This window comes from Panthera leo, chromosome B1 (assembly GCF_018350215.1).
Source record: "Panthera leo isolate Ple1 chromosome B1, P.leo_Ple1_pat1.1, whole genome shotgun sequence".
NCBI classification, from domain to species: Eukaryota; Metazoa; Chordata; class Mammalia; order Carnivora; family Felidae; genus Panthera; species Panthera leo.
This window is the reverse complement of record NC_056682.1, coordinates 164,765,190-164,787,815: the sequence shown is the minus strand read 5'-3', so window position 1 is coordinate 164,787,815 and position 22,626 is coordinate 164,765,190. Positions and strand designations below refer to the sequence as shown.

The window sequence follows — 22,626 nt, the reverse complement described above, 5'->3', positions numbered from 1 at the left end:
ACAGATGGCTAGTAAATCAAGTTGGCTTATATTGTTTTTCAATTCTTCTTCCTTATAGATCTTCCACCTAGTTTTTCTATCCACTATTGAAAGGGGAGTATTAACTATTATCTATTTTTCCCTTTAATTCTATAAGTTTTTGCTTCATATATTTCTGAGGTGAGGTATATTTCATTAGGTTATGGCTTCTTGATGCATTGATTCTTGTATCATTTTTAAATGTCCTTCTTTGCTTCCAGTAATAATCTTACTGCAAAGCTATAATAATCAATACAGTGGATACTCACATAAGAATAGACATATCAATAAATGGAATAGAATTGAGATTTCATACATAAACCCATACATCTGTGGCCAATTGATTTTTGACAAGGATACCAAGTCCATTCAATGGCGAAAGAATTGTCTCTTCAATAGTTGGTCCTGAGATAACTGGATGAGGTTAGACCCCTACCTCATACCATATATGAACATTAATTCAAAACGAATTGATGACCTACATATGAGAGCTAAAATCTTAAAACTCTTAGAAGGAAACAGGAGTAAATATTAGCAACCTTGGGTTAGACTACAACTTTCTAGACATGACATTAAAAGCAGAAGTGACAAAAGATAGATAAGTTGAACTTCCTTCAAAGTTAAAAAAATAAAACTTATGTGCTTCAAAGGACACAACCAAGAAAAGTCATTTGAGGGGTGCCTGGGTGGCTCAGTTAAGCATCCAACTCCTGACTTTGACTCAGGTCATGATCTCATGGTTGTGAAATCCAGCCCTGCATCAGGCTCCATGTTGACAGCGTGGAGCCTGCTTAGGATTCTCTCTCTCCCTCTCTCTCTGCCCTTCTCATGCTTGTGCTCTCTCTAGCTCTTTCTCAAAATAAATAAATAATCATTAAAAAAAAAAAAAAGAAAAGTCACTTGAAAATCACTTGGAGAAAAAAAAAGAAACAGGAAAATCATTTGAAAAGACACTCCACAGAACATACGAAAATATTTGCAAATAATGTATCTGATAATGGGCTTGTATCCAGAGTGGATGAAGAATTCTTACAATTCAACAATTTATTTTATTTTTGTATTATTTTTTTAATGTTTATTCATTATTTTTTTAATTTTTTTTTAACGTTTATTTATCTTTGAGACAGAGAGAGACAGAGTGTGAACGGGGTAGGTCAGAGAGAGGGAGACACAGAATCTGAAACAGGCTCCAGGCTCTGAGCTGTCAGCACAGAGCCCAACACGGGGCTCGAACCCACAGACCGCGAGATCATGACCTGAGCTGAAGTCGGCCGCTTAACCCACTGAGCCACCCAGGCGCCCCTAATGTTTATTCATTTTTGAGAGACAGAGAGAGAGACAGAGCATGAGTGGGGAAGGGGCAGAGAGAGAAGCAGACACAGAATCCGAAGCAGGCTCCAGGCTCCGAGCTGTCAGCACAGAGCCTGACACGGGGCTCGAACTCACAGACCGCGAGATCATGACCTGAGCCGAAGTCGGGTGCTCAACCGACTGAGCCACCCAGGCACCCCTAATTCAACAATTTAAAGACAAATTACCTAATTTTAAAATGGACCTCATATTTGAAAATATATTTCTAAAAAGACATATAAATGGCTAACAAGCTCATGAAATGTTGAATTAACTCCATAATTAGTCATTAGCAACATGTAAAACAAAACCACAATGAGATATCACTTCCTACCCACCAGGATGGTTACAATCAAAAAGGATAAAAAGTGTTGGTGAGGATGCAGAGAAACTGGAGCCCTTCTACACTGCTGGTGAGACTGGCATTTCCTCAAAATGTTAAACGGTTATTACTAGTCACAGCAATTCTACTCCAAGATACATACCCAAGGGAATTGAAAACATATATTCACATAAAACTTGCACATGAAAGTCCACTGTAGCATCATCATTCATAATAAACAAAAAGTAGAAACAACCTAAATGTTCCTCAATTGATGTATGGATTTAAAAAAAAATAGTATAATCGGGTGCCTGGGTGGCTCAGACGGTTAAGCACCGGACTTCGGTTCAGGTCATGATCTCACAGATTGTGGGTTCAAGCCCCGCGTCAGGCTCTGTGCTGACAGCTCAGAGCCTGGAACCTGCTTCGGTTTCTGTGTCTCCCTCTCTCTGCCCCTCCCCCACTTGCCCTCTGTCTCTCTCTCTCAAAAATAAATAAAAGCTAAAAAAAAATGTTTAAATAGTATGTTCATACAAAGTAATAGTAATTGACAATAAAAATGCATGAAGTACTGATACATACTGCAACATGGATAAACCTTGAAAACTGCTAAATGAAGGCAGCAAATCACCAGAGGTCCCATATCGTCTGATTCCATTTATGCAAAATGGTCAAAATAGGCAAATCCATAGAATCAGAAAGTAGATTAGTGGTTTCCAGGGAGTAGGAGAGGAGAAAATGGCACTACTGATAATGCGTATGGGGTTTCTTTTTGGGGTGATAAAAATATTTTGGAATTAGATGGCTGTGATGGTTGCACAACTCTCCAAGTACACAAAAAAACAGTTAATTATACATGTTAGAGAGTGAATGTTATGGCATATGCATTATATATCACTAAATATTATGTTTTTAACATAATATACAGAAAATTGTATCATCTCACAAGTGTAGAAAATGCATTTGATAAAATTCAAAAACTACTCATGATTTTTTTTTTAAGTTTATTTATTTTTGACAGAGACAGAGTGCGAGCATGAGCTGGGGAGGGGCAGAGGGAGAGGGAGACACAGAATCCAAAGCAGGCTCCAGGCTCTAAGCTGTCAGCACAGAGCCCGACGCGGGGCTTGAACCCACGAACTGTGAGATCATGACCTGGGCCGAAGTTGGACACTTAACCAACTGAGCTACACAGGTGCCCCAACTATTCATGATTTAAAAAAAAAAAAAAAACACCTTAGCAAACCAGAAATAGAAAGGACTTCCTTAATCTGACACAGATATCCATAAAGTCTTTCTGCGAACATTATAATTAAAGGTGAAATATTGAAACCTTTCTCTGACAGAGGAAAAACAGAAAGCATAATGATTAGAAAGGAGAAAATAAACTGCCATTTGTAGATGACATAATGTGTACTTAGAAAATCCAAATGAGAGTTATAAAAATCAATATGTGATTTATTTGTACACAAACAGAAAAAAAATTTTTTTGAGTTTCTATTTACAATGACATCAAAAATATCAAATACCCATGAATAAATCTAAGGGAAGATGTGTAATATCTTTCTGGTTGAAATTACCAAACATTTTTGAGAAAATTTAAGGAGTAAGTCGTTAAAATACTTAAATAAAGATTACCATAGTATATCATTTTGATGGTTTGGAGGCCTCAATGTTGTAAAGCAATTCTCCCCAGTTTGATTTATGGATTTAATACAATCCCAATTCAAAACAAAACAAAAGAAAACAAAAGGCATTTGTGGCAACTGCAAGGTGATTTGAAAATTTACATAAAATGGAAGGGCCAAGAATAGGCAAACCGTCTTTAAGAAGAAAAAGGCTGAAAGACTTACACTATTAAATTTAAAGACTTATTATAAAATGACAGTAGTCCAGACAGAGTGGTATTGGCTTAATTCTATGTCAAATGGAGGGTCTAGATATATATGTACATATAATCAATCACTTGACTGATAACAAAGGTGACATTACAGTGCAGAGGGGAAAGACAGTACTCCAAATAAATAAAGGGCAGTGGGGTCAATTAAATATATGTGCAGGAAAAAAAAAAAAGTTAATCCATAGCTCACACCATATACAAAAATTAGTTCCAGAATATTTTAGGTATAAACATTAACACTGAAACAATAAAGCTCCAAGAAGAAAACATGGGGGGTGGGGTGGGGGAAAGCTTCTATGTTTTGATGTAGGCAAAGATGTCTTATATAAGATATCAAAAATGAATCACAAAAGAAAGGGTTGATAATATGAACCCATTAAAATTACAACCTTCTATTCCACAATAGACACTAATAAGAAAAGCAAGCCAACCAAGTGGGAGATAGTCACAATACATATTCCCAAGAGTTGACATATCCAGAATGCATAACGAAATGCAAATCAAGAACAAAAAGGGAGACTTCCCAATCAAAGATTGGACAAAACACTTGGACAGACACTTCACAAAAAGGAATATTCACATAACTAAAAGTTTCAGAAAAATCAATCTAACTCATCAGGAAAATGCAACTTAAAACCACAAAAGATCACAGCACCATGAGAATTGCTAAAATGAAAAAGACAGCAACAAGTCCTGGGGAGGATTTGGGGCAACTGCAACTTTCAAACATAGCTGGTAGGAGGATGAATTGGTACAACCACTTTAAAAAACTCTGCTGAATAAACCTATGAGCATGTTCAAAGGCATGTACAAGAATAGTCATGGCGTCACTATTCATAATAGCTAGAAACAACTCAAACATTTATCAACAACTGAATAGAAAAAATATATTGGGATATAACCATATATTAGAATACTAGACAACAATGAGAATGAAGGAACCACAAAGGTGAAAACATAATGAATCTCTCAAACATAATGTTGAGCAAATGAAGCTAGATACAAAAGGAGTCCATCCTGCTCAATTCCAATGACATGAATCTCAAAAGTAGGCAAGCCTATGTAAGATGGCAGAAGTCACCTTAGATTGCTTCTCTCAGAAGAGAGGTTTCTTTTGGGTTTCTTGCAGATGACTGAAAGGGGGCTTGAGAGATTTTCTGGGATGCTGGACCTGTTGTGATTTGCTTCTTCCACTTACCTAATATTTTCAAGGTTAATCCGTGTTGTAGCATGTATCAGTACTTCGTGCATTTTTACTGTCAATTACTATTCCACTGTATGAATATACTATTTTTTTTTTAAATCCATACATTAGTTGAAAAACATTTGGGTTGTTTCCACTTTTGGGTTACTATAAGCAATGCCACTTATGAACATTTATGTATAAGTTTGGTGTGATCTATTTCTTAATCTGGGTGCTGCTTATAAGGATCTGATCACTTTCATAAAATGTATTGAAGTATATATTATTTGTATACGTGCTTGTATGAATAGCATTTTTCAATAAATTTTTTTTTAATGAAATGAAACACAGACACCTACATTGCTTTCCTTTTTCCTGTTGTGGTGAGAAGCAAATCCTGCTGACGTTGCTGCTTTCGTTTTGGACTCTAAACTGGGAGCATGTGAGGAAATCCGGCCAGGAGGCATTCACCATCCCTAGGACTGATTCACAGCCCTCTTTTGCAGCCTCACAGAAGGACCTACAGGGCAGGAGTCCATGACTAGAAGGAAAGAAAAGATGAAAATTAATGTTTTTATAGACTACTTCCTGAAATAACAATGAAATTAAAGAAAAGCTGTCCGCCAGTGCTGAGATACCATCTTAATCTATATTTAGTGTAGTCAACAATTTAATTTTCCACATTAAGTCCTAAAACAAGGATTTCAGCCACCCTATTATCATGATTCTAGGGACAAGAAGCTAGTTCCATAACATATCAGGTCACTATCTCTTGTAGAAGTATTTATCCCAAATGATTTTTTTCCCTCAATTTCGTGTGCTGAGGTAAAACTGTCAAAAAAAAAAAAAAAAAAAAAAAGAAAAAAGGAGCTCTAGTTAATCTCAAATGGAGTAAATTAACATAGAAATGAAGGCCCCAAATTGGAAAAGCAGAAGTAGGTCACAAAATGGGTTAATCTCATTTCTTCATCTTCCCTTTGAGAAATTAAAAGTATCTTTGAGAGGCAGACAGAAAGCTGTGCCTTAACCTCCACAGCCTCCCCAGAAAAAAAGCAGAGACAAGTGGAAACTCAGTTATTTATCTACAGTAAGAAACTATTTATCTTCGGTTTTTAAAGTTATTTATCTTCTCAGATTTCTCTTTTATCTTTGGCAAAACAGAAAAATGCAAACAACAGTCTGCTGTTGGTAAGGGTAATGATGCTCTGGGAGCCTGTCTCTACTCAACCGCCAGGCGATCGAACACTTCTGGATCAGAATGCTACAACATGAAGGCCAGGGACTTGTTCCCTTCCAGACACAGGTGGCATTTCCTACTTTGCAGCAATAAAATGTATCTATCTCTCGGGGCGCCTGGGTGGCTCAGTCGGTTAAGCGGCCGACTTCGGCTCAAGTCATGATCTCGCGGTCCGTGGGTTTGAGCCCCGCGTCGGGCTCTGTGCTGACAGCTCAGAGCCTGGAGCCTGTTTCAGATTCTGTGTCTCCCTCTCTCTGCCCCTCCCCCATTCATGCTCTGTCTCTCTCTGTCTCAAAAATAAATAAACGTTAAAAAAAAAATTGTTTTTTAAATGTATCTATCTCTCACCCTGGCTGGTGATCAGGCTAAGCCATTTCAAGTGGTTTTAAGGAAACTGGGGAAAAAAATACACATGTCAGTCAAGGCAAAGCACACACTGTGGCAACCTTAAACAATATCTGGTTCAAACCCTTATTGGAGATAGGCCTAAGAAGATTCTGGGACACGCTCAAGAGCACAATCTTCTTAATGGCAGAAGCAGGAAGAGAATCCAGGTGTTTGGAATTTCAGTTCATGCTCCATCTACTCTTCCATATTGTCTATTCTCACATAAGGATGGAATAATTCAGCTTTAAAAATCCTTTGATGAAACAAGAACATTAAAATTCCCCATTGATACTTCTATGGATTGCAGAAACATAATGGGATATACCAGCCACTGATAGAGTGATAGAGTCTGATAGAATCTATAAAAGAATCTCAGGAGAGAGATCTTATTATTTATAAAAATATGGGGGCGCCTGGGTGACTCAGTCAGTTGAGTGTCCGACTCTTGATTTTTGGCTCAGGTCATGACATCACGGTTGGTTCGTGAGTTCAAGACCCATTTTGGATTCTGTGCTAACAGCACGGAGCCTACTTGGGATTCTCCCTCTCTCTCTGACCCTCCCTTGCTCAAACTCTCTCTGTCTCCCCCCAAATAAATAAACTTTAAAAAGAACAATAAAAGTATGGAAACGGGGTCCTCAACAATTACACTCAGATGCAAATGCTTTTGGCCTTCCTCTCAGGAATTTGCCTTAAAACTGAGTATCTTTTAGGGGCGCCTGGGTGGCTCAGTCGGTTAAGCCTCCGACTTCAGCTCAGGTCACGATCTCATGGTCCGTGAGTTCGAGCCCCGCGTCGGGCTCTGGGCTGATGGCTCAGAGCCTAGAGCCTGCTTCCTATTCTGTGTCTCCCTCTCTCTCTGCCCCTCCCCCGTTCATGCTCTCTCTCTGTCTCAAAAATAAACGTTAAAAAAAAATTAAAAAAAAATACTGAGTATCTTTTAGAATCCTGATCTCCATATAATTATCTACCTACATTAAAATGTAACTAAATTTATTAATGAAGATGCAGAAAGAGAGGCTTTGCATTTGAAAGATTAGGTTTGGGACATACAATTATGAATCGGTTCAGGCAAGTTTCTTGGTATAAAGAAGACACTTGACTGCCATTGTGAAATACATTAGATGTTTATAGGACTTGAGAAAGCATCACTTAAATAGCATTTTAAATAATATTCCAGAGAAGTTAGAGACTGTATTTTCTCAAATAAGACCGAAGGACATGGTTGAGGAAATCTGGAAAACGCAGAATTCTTACGCAATTCCTTTGCGACACTTTGCTAGGTTCTGTTCTAAGTGCTTCATGTGCATTAACTCATTCATTTCTCATTATGGCCCCAAATATACAAATAAAAAAGTTGAAGCACAGGAAAAATAAGAAGAGACTTGCCCAAGATCACTGAGGTAGTGAGTATCAGAGCCAAGATTCAGAACCAGGTAGATTGATCCCAGGACACGCTCAGTTAAACTCTATTTATGTGAGTCTATACTTCAAGAACGCATGTTCCAAAAGCACCACTCAAGGTTAGTTCAAAACTTGATACAGGCTCCAGACCACCACAATAAAGTGAAGTCACAACAAAGCAAATCAAATGCATTTTTTTGGTTTCCCATTGCATTTATAAAAGTTATGTTAACACTACACTGTAGTCTATTCAGTGTGCAATAGCATCATGTCTAAAAAAGTGGTGTACATACCTTAATTAAAAAAATACTTTATTGCTAAAAAATGCTACTCCTCATCTGAGCTTTCAGCGAGTTATAATCTTTCTGCTGGGGTGCAGGGTCTTGCTGCCGACTCATCAGGGTGGTGGTTGCTGAAGGTCGGGGTGGCTGTAGCAATTTCTTAAAATAAGACAATGAAGTTTGCCTCATCCACGGATTCTTCCTTTCATGAACAATTTCTCTGTAGCACATGATGCTGTGTGATAGCATCTTACCCACAGTAGAACTTTCAAAATTGGAATCAATCTTCTCAAACCTTGCTGCTACTTTATAAACTAAGCTTATGTAGTATTCTAAATTCTTGTTGTCATTTCAATAATTTTCACAGCATCTTCCCAGGAGTAGATTCCAACTCCAGATACCACTTTCTTTGCTCATCCATAAGAAGCAGCCCGTTGTCTGTTCATGTTTTGTCCTGAGATTGCAGCAATTCGGTCACATCCTCAGGCCCCACTTGTCGTTCTAGTTCTCTTACTATTTCCACCACATTTGCAGTGACTTCCTCCACTGAAGTCCTGAACCCCTCCCAGTTATCCATGAGGCTCGGAATCAACTTCTTTCAAGCTCCTCTTAATGTTAATATTTTGGCCACTTCCCATGAATCACAAATGTCTTTGAGGCATTTGAATGGTTAATCCGATCCAGAAGGTTTTGATTTACTCTTCCCGGATCCATCAAAGGAATCACTATCTATGGCAGCTATAGCCTTACAAAACACATATCTTAAATAGTAAAGACTTGAAAATTAAAATTATTCCTTGACCCATGGGCTACAGAATGGATGCTGTGTTAACAGGCATGAAAACAACATTAACCTCATTGTTCACCTCCATCAGAGCTCTTGGGTGACCAGGTGCATTGTCAATGAGCAGCAATATTTTGAAAGATTTTTTTTTTCTGAGCAGTAAATCATGGTCGTAAACAGATGTGCTATTATCCAGGCTTTGCATTCCATTTATAGAGCACAAGTAGAGTAGATTTGGCATAATTCATAAGGGCCCTAGAGATTTTGGAAGAGTGTAGAAACACTGCCTTCCATTTCAAGTCAACCACTGCCTTAGCCCCTAATAGAATCAGCCTGTCCTTTAAAGTTTTGAAGCCAGGCCTTGACTTCTCCTCTCTAACTATGAAAGTCCTAGGTGGCATTTTCTTCCAATAGAAGGCTGTTTCATTTATGCTGAAAATCTGTTGTTTAGTGCAGCCACCTTCATTAAGTACCTAACCTAGATCTCTGGGTAACTTGCTGCAGTTTCTACGTCAGCACTTGCTGCCTCCCCTTGCACCTTTATGTTCTAGAGATGGCTTCTTTTCTTAAACCTCATGAACCAACTTCTGCTAGCCTCACCCTTTTCTTTTGCAGCTTTTCCACTTCTCTCAGCCTTCACAGAATTGAAGAGAGTTAGGGCCTTGCTCTGGATGAGGCTTTGGCTCAAGGGAATGTTGTGGCTGGTTTGATCTTCTATCCAGACCACTCAAACTTTCTCCCTATCAGCAACAAGGCTGTTTAGCTTTCTTATCATTCATGTGTTCACGGGAGTAGCACTTTTAATTTCCTTAGCAATTTTCCTTTGCATTCACAATTTGGGTGTTTCGCACAAGAGGCCTAGCTTTTGGCCTCTCTTAGCTTCTGCTACACCTTCCTCACTGAGCTTAATCATTTGTAGCTTTTGATTTCACATGAGACACGTGGCTCTTCCTTTCACTTGAACACTTACAGGTCATTGTAGGGTTATTCATGGGCCTGATTTTAATATTGTTGCATCTCATGGAAAAGGGAGAACTGAGGAGAGGGAGAAAGACAGGGGAATGGCCAGCTTGTGGAGCAGTCAGAACCCACACAACACTTACTAAGTTCGTTCTCTTATATGGGTGTGGCTCATGACCCTCGAAAACAAATACAATAGTACATCAAAGATCACTGATCACAGATCATCATAACAAATATAGTAACAATAAAAAAATGTGAAATACTTCAAGAATTACCAAATGTGACATAGAGACATGAAGTGAGCAAATGCTGTTGGAAAAAATGGCGCTGATAGACTTGCTCAACACAGAGTTGCCACAAATCTCCAATTTGCAAAACATGAAACATCTGTGAAGCACAATAATGGAAAGTGCAATTAAACAAGGTATGCTTGTATACACTTTCTGAGTAGACCAGCCGTATACACGGGGTTGGGCTCTCCCTTCACTCCACAAACTCCTAGTTAACCTGCAATGAATCGGTATTTGCCCAAGGGGCTCAGGAACACAAAGGAAGGGTAAAGTGATTCCTCTTTCTTTTCCAGGTGTGAGACAGCCCGCAGTCATGGTACAAGCAAGCCAGGCTTGTCTTCAGCATTCTTTCTTTGCCTTCTAGTTCCTGACCTTCCCAGTTTCTGACATGATCCTGGCCACCCTCCCTCCAGCGTCCCACTTAGATAACCGCCCCCCCACCCCAGACCATTACTCACTCTTAAACATGTCCTTCCCTTCCTACAATCAAAACTACATTCCTCAAATGATCAGATCCCAATTAGGCTGCCAAAGAAGAAAAGAGATGAAAATAGCACAGAGTAATTCATAATAACTGAGGGACACTTAACCTTCCCAAGGTTTTTGCATCATTAGAAGATGGTTGGAGCAAAGGAATCGCTAGTTGATGGAATGCCAGGTGCCATTTACCAGGGAAACATTCATCCAATAGAGTGGGGTGGGGGAGATCCATGCAAAGCTGTCAAACACGCAGGGCCCAATTCTCTCGAGAGGTTCACGGACTTTTCCTCACTTCTGAGCCCACGTATTTTTGGATGACTCAACATCTATTCTCAGAATCTTGTAGAAGAGCATTAAAATTTCACGCAAGCACCTAGCAGATTGTTTTCATGTTCTAAAGCTGAGTCTTACCTCAGATAAGACTATTACGGACTTTGATCAAGATCATTTTCTGTAGGAAAGCATATGTCTACCACTCTAAAACTTCCACACAGCCACTCCTCACTGTCTGATCCTGGGCCAACAATTCACTCACACGAAGACTCACACTTTCCTCATTCGAAAAGCGAGGGGTTTGGAAGGGCTGGTTTCTCATGGTCCTTTTCCTACTAACATTCTATAAATCAAAATTCATTCTTTAACACAATACTTCTCAGAGGAGCAGTGCTAAGCCTACCAGCTTTGCTAAATTTCGAAAGGTAACAGAGATTTTTTTTTCCTTAAGATTTGTTCTGGGAATATATAGAGACATTAAAATACCATTAGGCCTTCCATTCTAAAAATAGGATTTAAGAAAAATGTCTAGAGTGTTTCCAAATAGCTCTCTTAAGAGGGGTAACCGACAGAGACCTGTTAGAGCAGGACATGTGAAATGGTGATGGGTATTTATAACAAGCAGCCCTTTTAAACAGGGAGCAAAATGAGGAGCCATTTGTTCTTGCTTTGCACGAAATCCAACTGCCTACGAGGGCTTGAAGTATTTGGCTTTTCATCACATGGAACAGTGTGGTGAGACAGGCCACACTATTTTGGATTAGGAGTGTCTATACCCAAGCAGTAAGCAGACTGACATCTGAAAACAGCGCACCGCACAGGCGAAGAGTCAGATTTGGCTATCGGAATACTATTTTAGCACGGGCGATTATTTTAAATTGACGTGGGAAGCACATTTGGTGTTGTGCCCAAGTCCCTAACACATTTCAACTAAAGTTCAAGCAGAAAACCTGTTGCATCACCTCTGTAACTATTTGTTGAAACAAAGACATACAAAGAAATACATAAATAATTCCACTATATAATGATAGTGAAGCTTTTATTTTCATGAGCAGGGACATTCTAAAATAATTTACCTAAAAAATGGGAGAATTTACCAATATAATTTTTAGTGAATTTATCTACCAAAATTGTTAGCTTTATTAACAGTTTTTTAAATTTTTTTTTATTGTGCCCTTTAACCAACATCTCATGTCTCCCCAAATCTATACATGTTATTTACAAAAAAAAAAAAAAAAGTTCTGATAAAGAGATAAATTTTAAAGTTCCTGAACAAGGTCACAAAGTAAGCTTATATAGCTATGGGTTTTAAATTTGACAAATCATTTATTTTTTCAATTTTTTTACTTTGACCTACTTTTTGACTTACAGACAAGTTATAGGAATATTACAAAAAGTTTCCATATATCCTTCATCCAGGCTCCCCCAAGGCAAACATCTTATATAACTACAGTATAATCATCAGAACCAGAAAATTAATATTGGTACAATACCTTTAACGAAGAACTCTATTCAAATCTTCCCAAGACCTCCATTCGGGATCTCACATTGCATTTTGTTGCCACTTTTTATTTTTGGCAAAGAAACCAACCTTTCAATATATTAGAAGAGCTTAGGATTTAAAACTCTTTTACCATTTAAAAAAAAAAAAGAGTCTCTGTGACAGGCAGACTCTAAGATGGTCCCTAATGATCCTCACCTCCTGTTATTCATGCCTGTGTAAGCCCCTCCCTCCCCTTGAGACTCTTCTTGCAACCAATACAAGGTAATGGGATGTCATTCCATCATTACGGTACATAAGATTATGACTTCTCTATTGCTAGCACACTCTGCCTTATTGGATTTGGTGAAGCAAGTTGCCATATTGGGGGGCTCATATGACAAGAACTTAAGAGTGACCTCTGGGGGTGCCTGGGTGGCTTAGTCGGTTGAGCATCCGACTTCGGCTCAGGTTGTGATCTCATGGTTCGTGGGTTTGAGCCCCACGTTGGACCCTGTGCTGACAGCTCAGGACCTGGAGCCTGCTTCTGATTCTGTCTCCCTCTCTCTCTGCTCCTCCCCCACTCATGCTCTGTCTCTCTCTCAAAAATAAATAAACATTAAAAAAAAAATTAAGAGTGACCTCTGGTCAACAGCCAGCTAGAAATAGGTCATCAGTCCAATAACTGTTGAGGAACTGAAATTCTTCCAATTGTATGATTCAAGTAAGACCCCAGCCCTGGCCAATACCTTGATTGTACCCATATGACAGACCCTAAAGCAGAGGATCCAGGTAAGTCATTCCCAGGTTACAGACACCAGAAACTGTGAGATAATAGATGTGTAATGTTTTATTTATTTATTTATTTATTTATTTATTTATTTATGCTGTATTATTAATAAAGTATAAAGATTTCTTTTTTCCAGTAGATTTTATTTTATTTTTTTAATTTATATCCCAGTTAGTTAGCATATAGTGCAACAATGATTTCAGGAGTAGATTCCTTAATGCCCCTTACCCATTTAGCCCATCCCCCCTCCCACAACCCCTTCAGTAACCCTCTGTTTGTTCTCCATATTTAAGAGTCTCTTATGTTTGTCCCCTTCCTTGTTTTTATATTATTTTTGCTTCCCTTCCCTTATGTTCATCAGTTCTGTCTTAGAGTCTTCATATGGTTGAAGTCCTATGATATTTGTCTTTCTCTGACTAATTTCACTTAGCATAATACCCTCTAGTTCCATCCACATAGTTGCAAATGGCAAGATTTCATTATTTTTGATTGCTGAGTAATACTCCATTGTATATATATACATATATACGCGTATATATATACACGTGTATATATATACGCATATATATACACATATATATACACATATATATGTGTGTGTATATATATATATATATATATATATATATATATACATATATATATATACATACCACATCTTCTTTATCCATTCATCCATCAATGGACATTTGGGCTCTTTCCATTCTTTGGTTATTGTTGATAGTGCTGCTATAAACATGGGGGTGCATGTGTCCTTCAAAACAGCACACCTGTATCCCTTGGATAAATACATAGTAGTGCAATTGCTGGGTCATAGGGTAGTTCTATTTTTAATTTTTTGAGGAACCTCCATACTGTTTTCCAGAGTGGTTGCACCAGCTTGCATTCCCACCAGCAGTGCAAAAGAGATCCTCTTTCTCTGCATCCTCGCCAACATCTATTGTTGCCTGAGTTGTTAATGTGAGCCATTCTGACAGGTGTAAGGTGGTATCTCATTGTGGTTTTGATTTGCATTTCCCTGATGATGAGTGATGTTGACCACTTTTTCATGTGTCGGTTGGCCATCTGGATGTCTTCTCTGGAGAAGTGTCTATTCATGTCTTTTGTCCATTTCTTCACTGGATTATTTGTTTTTTGGGTGTTGAGTTTGATAAGTTCTTTATAGATTTTGGATACTAACCCTTCATCTGATACGTCATTTGCAAATATCTTCTCCCATTCTGTCAGTTGCCTTTTAGTTTTACTGATTGTTTCCTTTGCCGTGCAGAAGCTTTTTATTATGATGAGGTCCTAATAGTTCATTTTTTGCTTTTGTTTCCCTTGCCTCCGGAGACGTGTTGAGTAAGAAGTTGCTGCGGCCAAGATCAAAGAGATTTGTGCCTGCTGTATCCTCAAGGATTTTGATGGCTTCCTGTCTTACATTGAGGTCTTTCATCCATTTTGAGTTTGCTATTGTGTATGGTGTAAGAAAGTGGTCCAGGTTCATTCTTCTGCATGTCACTGTCCAGTTTTCCCAGCACCACTTGCTGAAGAGACTGTCTTTATTCCATTGGATATTCTTTCCTGCTTGTCAAACATTAGTTGGCCATATGTTTGTGGGTCCATTTCTGGGTTCTCTATTCTGTTCCATTGATCCGAGTGTCTATTTTTGTGCCATAAAGTATAAAGATTTCTAATTACATCACCTAGAGACAATTTTATCCAGTGCTCTGTTTGGCTGCCAGTCTCTTGTCTCTCTCTTCAGCAATGGTGAGGTGGATGTACTTTCCACAGGGAAGAGAAATCCATGGTTTATTGCCTTTGCTAATAACAAAAATGTTGGACACAGCCGTGTGGCAAAGCTGTTGCCATTGGCAAATCAGGATGTTTCTCTCTGTTGGTGATCACACCAACTCTTCCCAGGTTAGCACCCTCTGGTCACCATACATAGATTACCAGTGTCAGACTTTCCAGTCTTTCCAGTCTCCAGTTTCTGAATGGTCATTCACCTTGAGGAGGGGATTAGGATAGCAGATGATGCAAGCATCATAGGTCATCGGATGAGGGATTCCTTTTGTCCCCACAAAACATGCTTCTCACTTTGCATAACCTACATGTGGCTTCCTCAGGTATAATCCAATGAACAGCACAGTGACTCTTGGTGGCACCCTTGTCTCACATCAGAAGAGAAATAATGGGAAATGTCAGGGTATTTTTTGGTCACATTGGTCTGAAGCTCTTTAAAACCAAGGAGAATTTAGACAGAAATTCTCCCCAGCCTTGTCAATGCTGATGACATCCATAAAAACAGCAGGGGAGGTTATATCAGTTCAGACCTTGCCATCAATCTTCATAAAACACTACGTACAGATCTTCTTTACTTCATCTCCTGTTAGGGCATACTTAAGTCTGTTCCTTAGGAAAATAATAAGAGGGAGACATTCCCTCAGTTTATGGGGACCAGTAGATGGGCGAGGGGCAAACATACCGGTCAGTTTATCCAGCATCCAAAGCTTTGGAGCTGCTACACGCTTTCAATGTTTCTTGGGACCATGAGCCATGGCTGTGCTAGGCATGAAAAGAGTTCAGTGTGTGTTGTTTTAAGCTGCTAGATTTGTGGTAATTTGTTATGCAGTAGTATGTAAATAATATACTTTTCTTTGATATATCGCTTGGTCAGAAACTGCTACTGAGTTAGATGTGCCACTCATTGATGAGACTCATACAGTCATTTTTGAAAACCATATTCCTAAATTTTCTGTTAGGGTGAGCTATTCCATCAACAATGCTCACATAGTCCTCGTCACAGGCAGCTCTCAGAGCTGCAGACCTTAGCATGAAAAGAATGTTAATGCTGGAAATGTCTTACAAGATAATTGGCTCCTATTTCCTCCTTTTACATTGTGAGGAACATGAAAACTAAAAACAAAAGAGTTCTCATAGTCAGATAGTATGACTCCAGCCAGGGCTCCAAAATGCATCACCTAGCGGGTCTCTTCTCACAGACGTGAGCCACAGGTAAGTAACATAGGAGTAAACCTACAAATGACACAGGAGCATGATTTCATCACCACCGCTGGAAAACACAAAAACAACAGATGGCTTGTTCTCTCTTTGATGAACCAACCACATCAGCTTCCTATGCCAGCACATTCTGTTGGCCTCAAGAGACCTCATAAGAGGTATGGCTTAGACGGGGTATGACAGAGGTAGGAAAGAGGTTTTCTTGGTTCCCAGCTTCACTAGCTATGCAGATGGAAAAGTGCACAAGAGAATGTTTTATGTCATTGTCCCACATCAGAGGAGAAATAATGGGAAATGTCAGGATGTTTTTTGGTCAAATTGGTCTGAAGCTCTTTAAAAACAAAAGACTATGTCTGTCTTATTTTTCCTTTGAAATAGCCACGGTTCCAGAGGGAAAGCAAGTAGGATCACTGCAGAGCGTTTAGTGAAAGAGCCACTTAACAAAGGTGCTGGCAGGGTTTAGAAAAATCAACAAGGGGTAGTACAGTATGCTGGGACAGGTTACTGTTAGCATCCCAGTCTTAAGGAACAAGGGAAGGAGCAGTCATTGGAACTTAGAGAAAGCCATATGGAGAAGGCTTCCTGTACCAGCCACAGATTCTCGTGGTGGAATGCAAGCCAACCATGCAATCTGGCAAAGAAAGAAGTACGGGATTACTACACACCCTGACTCTTCCCATATGCTGATGTCCTGTTGGTGGCTCCCGCTGGCTGAGCCCCACAGCAAGGGAGAAAGTAGCATGATTGAAAGCCCCCTGGGGACAAGAGTGAAGTGGAGGATGGTGGCAAGTGGACATCGAGAAGCAAATGAGAGGGGAGAGCCAGGGTGGCTCAGTCTGTTAAGTGTCCAACTCTTGATTTTGGCTTAGGTCATAATCTCAAAGTTCATGAGATTGAGTCCTGCTTCAGGCTCTGTGCTGACAGCATGGAGCCTGCTTGGGACTTTCTCTCCTACACGTGCTCTCTCTGCAAATAAATAAGTAAACTTAAAAAAAAAAAAAAAAAAAAAAAAAGAAGTGGTAAATGAGAAATAGCCAGCATGCTGCTGTGTGCCCTGTATCTAGTGGGAGCTCAGCAAACACTTGTCAAGGGATAAAACACAATGTGGTGTGTGATTAGATTGTTAAACTATTGTTAGCTTGAAATCTGGGAGTATCTATACCACAAAAATCAGCCAGTGCCACGAATGATTGTTTTGTTTCGTTTTTTGGTTCAGGGAGCCAGTTTACCAGCAAACCACTAGATGAAAATATCAATCATGTCATCTCTTACAGAAGAGAAAATGCTCTTATCTCCTCTGAAAGGAAAAGTACTATCATGCACTTCTCGAACCAGGTAAAGACATTACGCCAATATTAACTCACTATCCACTAACCCCCACGCCCCCCCCACCACAGCCACGACTTCTCCCTTGATATACATGGTTTTCTTGGTGGTAATACTGTCCACCTAAGTCTGCAAGCCCAAAAGCCTTTGCCTCACCCTCAACCTCACCATTCATATGCAACTAATCACTACGTGCTATTAATTCTACTTCTTAAAATTCCCTAAAATATGTTTGTTCTCTCCCCACTTTATATCCTTTTTTTTTTTTTTTTTAACGTTTATTTATTTTTGAGACAGAGAGAGACAGAGCATGAACGGGGGAGGGGCAGAGAGAGAGGGAGACACAGAACCGGAAGCAGGCTCCAGGCTCTGAGCCATCAGCCCAGAGCCCGACGCGGGGCTCGAACTCACGGACCGCGAGATCGTGACCTGAGCTGAAGTCCGACGCTTAACCGACTGAGCCACCCAGGCGCCCCTCCCCACTTTATATCCTAGCAAAATTGAACTAGTTGTAGTTCCCCTAATATATCCTAGATCTAGACAGTTGCTCTACCTGAAACGTCTTCTTTTTCTACCTTGTCCACATGGCAAACTTCTATTTATCCTGCAAAACCAATTCAGCCGTTGCTTCCTCCCTGGGAGAAGCCTTCTCTAACAATGCAGGATGGAAAGAGGGCTTCCTTTGTCTGTCTGTAACCCCCACACTTTGTGAACTGATCGCATTGTACAATTTGATTGTTTTCATGTCTGGTCCCCTATTATGCTGAGTTCCTTGAAGGCAGAACTGTATTTTATTCATTTCTACATCCCCAACATCAAACTATGCACCTGGCACATTGTAGGTGCCAACAAATGCTTGCTAAAGGCATAAATAAATTGGAAACACCAACAGATGTCCAGGTCTCCCTCATCTCCTAGATTCTCATATCTTCACAGATCTCAGTGAAGTTCTCCTAAACAAGGCTCTGCTTAAAATTACACATCTTGCCACCAAAGCCCATTCTCCCAAAGCTCTCCAGTTCCTTGCTGGAATTTTTTTCCATCGCACTTTTCACTATGTGATATACTACTATCTATTTATTTATTTATTTTAATTTTTTTTATTATCTATTTATTTGCTTATTGCTTATTTCCCTTCACTGTAATAAAAGTCCCGTGAGGTCAAGGATCTATTTTGTTTGCGGCTATATACCCAGTATGTACAGTCAGCAAATATTTTTTGAAAAAACAAATGAGTCACATGCAGGGGATAATTCAGTGTCCTGCTTGGAATAAAGCTGTCAGTACCAAAGTTGGGAGCAAACCATAACTACCTAACTCCCAACTACAGATTATACAAGAACTCATGCCGGTCTTGCTCATATGATTTCCTCCCCATTAGGTCAGCAAATTTTACACGTGCTGTTCAATCTCGAAATAATTCTCATGTAAGAGGAAAATGCTCTTAAAATGTTAATAAAATTGCTAAGGATGAAAACTCTACAGATTAAGTGTCTTGTTAATATGCCAGCAGTAGGGGGTCGCCCTTAAAATAGAAGAACAAGGAAATACTAACAGATAAACACAGCTTGAATTAAGATGAGTGTGAATAATGTAAAACCACACAACCACCCCTGAAAAGGAATATAAAATTCCACTCAACTTCTAACTGACACGATCCTGATTCTCATTAATACTTGGCATATTTACCAGGGCCCGTGGAATAGAGGATTAACGAATCACACAAGAAACTTGCAATTGTTAAATTATTTTTGCAGCTGTTTTGATTTTTGTACCTCATGAAATGACGCCTTACATATGGATCTTCAAATGAATTGAATCAAAAAGATTAGATCTAAATTCTAGTCACAGCCACGTAATACCAATGAGCTTTTGAGGAGAAAAGTAAACAAATGATTCCACTGAGCTTCATAAAATATGTGTGCTTGAGACACCATCAGTGATGTGACAGGACACAATCACAAAGAGCCGAGCTATCATGGCCGGATTGTCTAGCTTTATGTCTTTGTAAAATAAAAATAATATGAGTTATTTGACTATATCTCACCCACATTCGGGGCCATTTTGGCTCATAAAATGGAACCTTACTTACCATTTAATCTTTTATGTCTAATGCTGAAAAGCAGACAACATCAACTGTGTTGCCTGAAGTTGGAAAGCAAACAGACACAATTGACCATCTGAACAGCCATGTATGGCTGAAAAGACTGCTGCTTCCAAGTTAGTTGATACAATCAGGGAAGCAAGTGGCAAATGGCTTTCAGAATATTTACTTGGTAATAGCAACAAAGTTTATCTTTATTTATTTGACTACTGACCTATATAAAATTTTAAAATTATAATTATTAAAAAATGTTAATCTGTAATATTTCCATTTATTCCCAAATGTGACATAATAGAGTTCTTGGGACATAGAAAATATCTTTAATAAAATAAATTAGCAGTATGCAATTACTTTCCACTTAGAAAAAATTAATGCAATAAGCTTATGCTGACTTTATATAATTTATGAATACTTCAAAAAAATGTTAAGTCTATTTATTTGTTTTGAGAGACAGAGAGAGAGAGTGGGGAAGTGGCAGAGAGAGGAGGGGGGAGAGATAATCCCAAGCAGGCTCCGCACTGTCAGCACAGAACCTGATCTGGAGCTTGATCTCACAACCCTAGATCTATGACTTGAGCCAAAACCAAGAGTCAGATGCTCAACTGACTGAGCCACCCAGAAGCCCCCCAAAAATGGTTTTAAAGCAAATTATATTTTCTAATAGCTTTCAAGATGACTTCAGGGTTGCATTTACATAGGAGATTGGCCCATGCTGTCTTATAAAATAACACATTTAAGAATACAGTAAGCTCTCCAAAATTACATTAGATGCAGACAAATTTTAATTTCTTATTAAAACATTATCAGTAAAATTTAACTCAGAAATGGTGTAGCAATATAATGATGTGCAGTAGTAGGAATTGTGAGTATAAATTTGGTGATGAGGGAGAGGCTTTATAATTCTAGTATAGCAAATATTTTTTTAATCATTCCAGTAATCAACATACTTCAACATAATAAAGGGCATATATAAAAAACCCACAGCCAACAACATATTCAATGATTAAAAAAAAACTGAGAGTTTTTCCTACAAGATCAGGAACAAGACAAAGATATCCACCCTCACTACTATTATTGAACGTAATACTGGAAATCCTAGCCACAGCAATCAGAAAAGAAAAAGAAATAAGAAGCATCCATATTGGCAAGGTAGAAGTTAAACTGTTGCTATCTGCAGATGACCTGGTACTATATACAGAAAATCCTAAAGAGTCCACCAAAAAACTATTACAAGTAATAAGTCAAGTCAGAAAAGTTGAAGGATACAAAATTAGCCCTCAGAAATCAGCCATATTGCTATACATTAATAACAAAATAGCAGAAAGAGAAATTAAGAAAACAATTCCATTTATAATTGCACTGAAAACAATAAAATACCTAGGAATAAATTTAACCAAGGAGGTGAAAGACTTGTACTCTGAAAACTATAAAACATTGATGAAAGAACTGAAGACAACACCAGCAAATGGAACAATGTTTCACACCGATAGGTGGAAGAATTAATATTGTTAAAATGTCCATACCCCTCAAAGCGATCTAGAGATTCAATACAGTCTCTATCAAAATACCAAGACATTTTTCACAGAGCCAGAACAAATGATACTAAAATTTACGTGGACCCACAGAAGACCTCAAATAGCCAATGAAATCTTGAGAAATGAGAACAAAGAGGAGGTATCACAATCCCAGACCTCACGAATTATTACAAAGCTTCAGTAACCAAAACAGTACAGCACCAGCACAAAGAATAGACTCAGAGAGTCTAGAAATAAACCCACAATTTTATGGTCAATTGATTTACGACAAAGGAGGCAAGAATATATAATGGAGAAAAGTCTCTTCAACAAATACTGTTGGGAATACAGGACAGATAAATGCAAAAGAATGAAACTAGACCACTTTCTTACACTATACACAAAAATAAACCCAAAATGGATTAAAGACCTAAATGTGAGATCTGAAACCATAAAATTCCTAGAAGGAAACATAGTCAGTAATTTCTCCAATATCAGCCATATAAACATTTTCCTTGATGAACCAGGTCAGAAGAGAAACAAATTTTACCTAAAAGTGCCCGGAAGGCTATGAGTAGCATCACTAAAATTTTACAGTTGATTGAAGTGAGAGTGGAGGCTGAGTTACAATAAGGATGACCAAAGGGAATTCAGAGTCTCCAGGACTCTGAATGCACTCTCTTTCATTGTTTTATCTACATACAAGACAAGGCTGAGACGTGTGGCTTTGTGCCCTGCTTCCTCACCGGCTGCAGTGTGTTGAATGGATGGTCCCAAAATGATGTGTCCACGTCCTAACTTCTGGAACCTGTGAACGTTGCCTTATTTGGATAAAAGGTCTTTGTGGGTGTAATTAGAACCTTGAGATGATGAGACCCTCTTGGGCTACCTAAACCAATGACAAGTGTCCTCATAAGAGAAGAGGGACACACAGAGAAGGCTATGTGAAAATGGAGGCAGAGAGTAGAGTGATGTGGCCACAGGTCAAGGAAAGCCTGAAACTACCAGAAGCTGACAAAGGGAGACAATGTCCCCTGCCCCCCTCAGAATCTCCAGAGGGAGCATGGCCCTGTCAGATTTTAGACTTCTCGTTTCTAGAACTGTGAGAGTACAAATGTGTAAGCCATTCAGCTTGTAGTAATTTATTATGGCAGCTCTAGAAGACTAATCCAACCATCATATCACACTCCCACTGCTTCACTCTTGTCACCATGAAAGCCTGCTCTGCATAGGGTTCTTTCGAGTGAAATGTTTTCCTGAACACAGTATCTGATCATAGCTCTTTACTTATTTCTACAATAATCTACTGTTTCTGTTTTACCCAGATTTTATTCTGTGGCCATTCAGGCATTTTCCAGTTAAAACAATAAACGCCTGTGTCCTGTTCCAAACACATTTTATACACTAATTAAATTAGTACAAATAGGGGCGCCTGGGTGGCTCAGTCTTAAGCATCTGACGTCAGTTCAGGTCATGATCTCGCGGTCTGTGAGCTCAAGCCCTGCATGGGGCTCTGTGCTGACAGCCCAGAGCCTGC

At 39.0% G+C, this 22,626-nt stretch overlaps 1 protein-coding gene and 1 pseudogene across 6 annotated transcripts in view; both read right to left on the bottom strand.

The window, feature by feature from the left end:
- The window catches only part of CORIN (corin, serine peptidase), a 250,937-nt gene that overhangs the window by 152,969 nt on the left and 75,342 nt on the right, over window positions 1-22,626 (bottom strand). For all 6 annotated transcript variants that reach the window (XM_042936456.1, XM_042936458.1, XM_042936459.1 and 3 more), the window contains exon 5: window positions 5,133-5,314. In XM_042936456.1, the coding sequence (XP_042792390.1) occupies window positions 5,133-5,314 (182 nt within the window). The remainder of the gene's footprint in view (window positions 1-5,132; window positions 5,315-22,626) is intronic.
- LOC122218260 lies at window positions 14,840-15,682 on the bottom strand (annotated as a pseudogene).